At 37.9% G+C, this 6,087-nt stretch overlaps 1 protein-coding gene across 1 annotated transcript; it reads left to right on the top strand.

The window, feature by feature from the left end:
- Positions 1-214: 214 nt before the first annotated feature.
- LOC141665623 (uncharacterized) lies at positions 215-5,649 on the top strand. Its single transcript, XM_074471609.1, has 3 exons — positions 215-236; positions 4,472-4,854; positions 4,936-5,649. Exons 1-3 carry the CDS (start codon positions 215-217, stop codon positions 5,482-5,484), a joined length of 954 nt encoding a protein of 317 aa, XP_074327710.1. The 3' UTR covers positions 5,485-5,649.
- Positions 5,650-6,087: the final 438 nt, after the last annotated feature.

Raw genomic sequence — 6,087 nt, 5'->3', positions numbered from 1 at the left:
CTGATATAATGATAATGTTATATGTTGGTCTGCTAACAAAAACTTGTGCAAGATTATTTGCTAAGTAATTACAGAGTAGGTATGGAGGAGCATGATGGAAATGTTACAATTCTTTTTGAAATGACTTCAAACAAGCCATTAGGATAATTCTTTTAGGAGCTCAAGCAAGCCAAAAGAACAATTCTTTTAGGAGCACAAGTAAACCAAAAGTATGATGGCAATTCAATGCAACTCAGGTATAATGACAAGTTATAGAGGAGAAGCATCTCAGGGAAGCTGTCAACTTCGTGGAAGAAGATTGGTTTCTTGTTATTATGAGAAACAACCTCAAATCTAACAACTCTGTGAACACTCTATGACAAGGCACCTTCACACCAGGTATCATTTAATTCGAGAGCATGTCTTTTAGTTAAAGAGTTACTGACAGAAACATTAATAAATCACTTGATAAAGTTAATTTTTCAAGACTGGTTTGTAAGTGTGGGATATCATTCATTGCATATTAGTTGGAAATCCCATCAGTAAGGAATTCTTAATATAAGTTCACAAGTATTAAATCTTCAATATTTAAAGGACTTGTGAATTTATCAGTAATCCAGTACCTCGTACTTAGTGCTACTATCTTGATTATCATGATTACAATGTCTTATTCATTTGTGGTAGTTAAGTATTATAACAATAAGTTTGAATATTATTTTAATTGATTTAAATTATGACTGTAGACAATTCCATTCTATATCAGTCTCAAAACTTAAATTATATTAAAATAGTATGCAATATAGTTATTTATATCTTGCACGAATAATTGTGATACTTTTAGTATTAGTGATATTATTTAGAATTTTTGTTCTAAGTAATCAATGCTTACTTCTAAAAATCACTAATATTGAAAGTTGAAGTATTTTCTAAGTTATGTGTATAAAACTCTCAACATTTTATATGCTTAGAAAGTAGTTCTAAAATTACTAGTTATCCAAAGAGTGATTGCCATGTATATAAGTCATATATCATATTGGTGATTATTCAAGGATAATTATAAAAATATTTAAGTGCTAGTATCTAACTCATAGATATTTAGTATTTATTTATTTAATATTTATTTTGGGTAGTTTGGATTATGGAAATTGAAGCAATTCAATGATTTTATTTGCTCCATAATTCAAACTAACTTAAAATAAATAAGCAGCATGATTGATTATAACTAAATATGTCAACAATTGATATCTAGTATATTGATTGTAACTTATGTGTTATAAGTTAATTATGAGATTTTGGTTTTAGTGAATTTAGCATTATTTATATCTCAAGAATTCACTGAAATCAGAATATGATTGTAGCATGATTAGTTGTGTGTAAATTCTTGACTTATGTTATGGATTAAAACTACTATATATAATTACTGTATTTAATACTAAGGAACGTGAGCTTCGAGGCTCGATTTGACTGCTCTTGTGTTTCGTGACTCAATCTGCCTTAACAAGATGCCTACGTACCTTGCTGATTGCCAAGGATCAAGTCAAAAAACGTAGTTCTGATTTGTGGGGTGAGGCCCCTTATATAGATGCGGGAGTCCTTGAATTGGACTTGGTATAGGAGGCTTGGTGGATAAGCCTCTGAATTAGGATAGACTTAGGAGTCCTAGGAAGTAGGAAGTTGATTCCTTATCCTTTCAGGTCCCCTTGAGGCTAATCTCTAAGGATTTATATCCTCATCGGGACTCTTTTCAACATCTGATTTCTCCCTTATTAATTAATTACGAAATTAATTAATAATCAGGGCTTTTTGGGCCTTTTTTATTCCACCAGGCCTAATCTGATCCGTCAGACTTAACCTTTCTGGTCTGAATATTATACATCTTATTATTATTGGGCCTAGCAGCCCATTAATTATAAAATCAGGACTTATTTATCCCTATCATTTGCCCCCCAACTTTTGGGAAACATTGATTAGGTTTCGCAAAAGTTAAATCTATTCGTTCCCTTACAGGGTTTCGTTTTTGCGTAAAGTGTGGAGCGACCTACACATTTACAACGAATCTTCCTTTTATTCAGAAATTATCTTAATTTCCAGGAATTTTTCCCTAATTTTCTGGAATTTTCCCTAATTTTCTGGAATTTTCCCTAATTTTCTGGGATTTTTCCTAATTTTTTGGATTTTTCCCTTAATTTCTGGGATTTATCCTAATTTTCCTGGATTTATTCCTTATTTCTGAAAATATTAATATTTTTCAGAAATTATTTAAGGAATTTCCTTATTTTTTCTGGATTTTCCCTTAATTTCTGGGATTTATCCTAATTTTCCTGGATTTATTCCTTATTTCTGAAAATATTAGTATTTTTCAGAAATTATTTAAGGAATTTCCTTATTTTTTCTGGATTTTTCCCTTAATTTCTGGGATTTATCCTAATTTTCCTGGATTTATTCCTTATTTCTGAAAATATTAATATTTTTCAGAAATTATTTAAGGAATTTTCCTTACTTATTCCCCCTTTTTTTTTTTCAGAATAAATATTAATATTTATTCCCTCTTTTTTTTTTTTTTTTTTTTTAATACAGTTTTCGACCAGGAATCCATTCGACCAGGATCCTGGTCGAATTAACCCCCATATTGCCCTGGTCGACAGCTTTTCGGGCAGGATGCTTTCGATCAGGAATCCTGGTCGAATTTCGGCCAGGATTTTTCTTTTAATTTTTTTTTTTTTTTTTTTTTTTTTTTTTTTTTACAATTTTCGACCAGAAATTTTGTTCCTTTCGGTCAGGAGTCCTGCTTTTTGACCGAATTAACCTTCATTTGTTGCCCAGGTCGATGCAAATTCGGGCAGGGCTCATTCGATCAGGAATCCTGGTCGAATTTCGGCCAGGATTTTCACCCCTTCCTCTCCTTTTTTTTTTTTTTTTTTTTTTTTTTACAATTTTCGACCAGAAATTTTGTTCCTTTCGGTCAGGAGTCCTGCTTTTTGACCGAATTAACCTTCATTTGTTGCCCAGGTCGATGCAAATTCGACCTCCTGTATTTCGACCAGGATTTCCCCATGATTCCTGGTCGAATTGGGTCATATTCCTGATCTTTTTATCCATTTCTCCCTGGACTTTATTTTTGGGCCACCTTCACTTAGCTAGGCCTTCATTCTTTTGGCCCATTATGACTGGATTTTGGGTTATGGGCTGTTAACCTTAAATATCTGGGCCCTTTTCTGGGCTTTTTAAACACTTGGGCCCTTAGCTGGGCTTTATTTTTTCAAGGTTTTTTTTAGAATTGGGCCTCATTTCTAAGCCCAAATTCCAAACTCTTCTAATATCTTTCTGGATTCTTCCAAAATCTTGAAAAAACTCAAGTTTTTCTTTTGATTTTTTTACTAGAATTCTCTTGAATTTTCCAGGAACTTCCAGAACCTTCCAACTTTTGGGCCCAAATGGGCTTTTTAAGGTCCATTATCCATTTATTTCTCCTATATATAGGTGGGATGAGAGTGTGATTCTTCACACCTCTCATTTCATTTCTCTTCACCTACAACTTTCTAATCTTCTCCTCTCTCAAATCCACTCCTTCTTCCTCCCAAGTCTTTTCCAGTCTTTACTAGATGGCCGACAAGAGTTCCGAGAGGGCGGCCAAGATAGCCTCGGCTTCAAAACGAGGTAAGGATATCGAGATCCGCTCTTCATATATGTCTTTAATTGATATGATTAATACTAGGGGGGATGAATATCCTTCCACTGCACATCTCGACTCCTTTAATCACTGTAATACTTGGCATAACATAGATTTCAATAAACTAAATGCTCGTTATAACGTCCCTCCTCCCTTTAGACTAGTTCCAGTCTCTGGTGGTGACCGTACTTGCCACTGGAGGCCTGATACTCTCTTCATCTACACCGACGCCCTTAATGCTGGGCTTAGGTTCCCTTTTCATCCTTTTATCCCTCATCTTTTGGCTGACTTACAAATTAACCCGTGTCAGCTTCCTCCAAACGCCTGGAGGAATATTCTATGTTTTATGGTTTGTTGTCTTAGGGAGGGCTTTCCTCTTTCTGTAGCCGTTTTTAGGAAAGTCTTTCAATGTTACAATAGTTCTTCCAATATTTGTGGCTGGGTTTATGTCAAACAAAGGCCCAAAAGCAAACATATCTTTAACAGCGCCTCTATTCCGGATAATAATCCAAATTGGAGGAATAGTTTCGTCGGGTTACGTTGGGAGAATGGCGATTGGGGCACGCTCTTTCGATCTTCCTTCGGGAAGGTCAGTGATGGTAGCCTCAAATCCATTCACTTAACTCCTGAAGAAACTATCATTTATAATGGGCTCACTCAAGATGATGGCACCACCACCAGCTGGACTCTTTTAGAAGAGTTTTCCCTGATTCATGTGGGACTATCCTCTGTTTCTCAACAGGGTATTTCTCTTCCCTTCTCAATTTTTCTTTATTTCACGCATTATTAACATCACTTATTTTGTCTTTTGCTTTGTTTCAGCTGCTAAGGAGATTAACGAGGACAATGTCCCCTTGGTCGAGGAAACAGCTAGGATGAAGAAAGCTCGGTTAGCAGGCCTAGACACCAGAGGAAAGGCGACAGAGCCTATCTTCTTGAGAAAGCACAAGGAGCCTATGGGGGAGGCTTCAACTGAAGGAGCTGAGGGCCATAATGCTCCTATCACTGCTGCTGCCCCTGCTGCTGCTGCTACAGGCGCCTTTCAGCCTCTCTGGGGATTCCGCCGAGGGGATACCGTGGTTGGTTCCACGAAGCATGCTTGGGATTGGTCCTACCATAGCGTGACCCCAAAGGACTTTACTGATGTGGTGGCCACCCCTGACCTTGAGAGGATTAAGCTCATGGGAGCCCAGTCTCTGGCTTCGGTATGCCTTCTCTTTTTTAAACTTATTTCTCGTTCTTGTAGCACTTTCTTGCCTTATACTTTGTTAATTGTTTTGTTTCAGTCTAACGCCTACTTTCAAGGCGCTGTGAGGCAAGCCGAATCATGGAAGCGGGCTTCTGATAAGGCCGATAATGCCCTCAGGAGGCAGCAGAAGAAGTATGCTACCCTGGAGAAGAAGCTCAAGCGCAAGGAGGAAGAACTCGGAGAGTCTAACGCCGAGCTGGTGGTACTTCGGGCGGAGAAGGATAAAGCTATAGACAATTATCTGGACTCGGAGGAGTTTGCCCAATCCATGAGGATTAGGGATGATTCAGTCTTTCCCGAGTTTTTTAGGACTGGCTGGGACACGGCCCTTGGGACCGTGAACGAGGCTTGTCCTGATATTAACCCGGCGGACTACATCTGCCCTGACGATGAGGCTTTGCTACAGAGGTTTCGTACCCGAGTAGTTGTCTCGGATCATGTTCCTCAGGATCCACTTCTTCCTCCTCCCGAGTCTTTTTCCAGACCTGCTGAGGATGACAGCTCTTCCTCCTCCGAGACGACGGAGACATCTAGCGAGAGCGGAGAAGACGATGATATGGACGCCGAGGGCACCTCAGCTCCTTAGAGCTTTTTCAGCCCTGCGTGGCTTTTTTTATTTTCGAGACTTTATTTATCAAACTTTTGTAACATCTATCAGATCTATCTCATTTATCACCTTTTATGCTTTGCATCCATGCATTTGATTTTTATTTGTTAGGCCACAATCATACTTTGAAGAACTTATGAATTTCATAAAATTGTCTGGGATTCGTCCCTTACACAAGTCTTAATAAATTTCGTAATAAAACTAAAACATATAAATCCTAAGCAAGCAAAGCTTCAAGGTGCTTTTCAACCTACTCGCCATCCTGACGAGTGAGAATCGTACTTCGACCATCTTACACGTAGTAAACCTTCAGGTTTTGTGCGTGCCAGGTTCTCGGGACTTCAAAACCATCCATAGTCTCCAGCTTGTAGGTTCCTCTACCCTGAACGCTCTTGACTCTATACGGCCCTTCCCAATTTGGGGCAAGCTTTCCTTTCTGTCCGACACCAGAAGCCTCTATTTTTCTCAAGACTAGGTCACCTTGTTTGAAAAACCTCTCTTTAACCCTTAGGTTGTAGTAGAATGAAGCCTTTTTCTGATATTCTACTATCTTTGCGTGTGCTTTATCTCGTACTTCATCGA

This window comes from Apium graveolens, chromosome 6 (assembly GCF_009905375.1).
Source record: "Apium graveolens cultivar Ventura chromosome 6, ASM990537v1, whole genome shotgun sequence".
In the NCBI taxonomy this organism is placed as follows: domain Eukaryota; kingdom Viridiplantae; phylum Streptophyta; class Magnoliopsida; order Apiales; family Apiaceae; genus Apium; species Apium graveolens.
Note: the sequence above shows the minus strand (reverse complement) of the source record. Positions and strands in the feature narration are given on the sequence as shown.

What these genes read in the sequence shown, in the direction of transcription:
- LOC141665623 (XM_074471609.1), top strand. Translation starts at nt 215, where the DNA reads ATGGCAATTCAATGCAACTCAG. An exon ending in GGCAATTCAATGCAACTCAG is followed by an intron (nt 237 to 4,471) that starts GTATAATGACAA and finishes GCTTTGTTTCAG; the next exon opens with CTGCTAAGGAGATTAACGAG. An exon ending in GAGCCCAGTCTCTGGCTTCG is followed by an intron (nt 4,855 to 4,935) that starts GTATGCCTTCTC and finishes GTTTTGTTTCAG; the next exon opens with TCTAACGCCTACTTTCAAGG.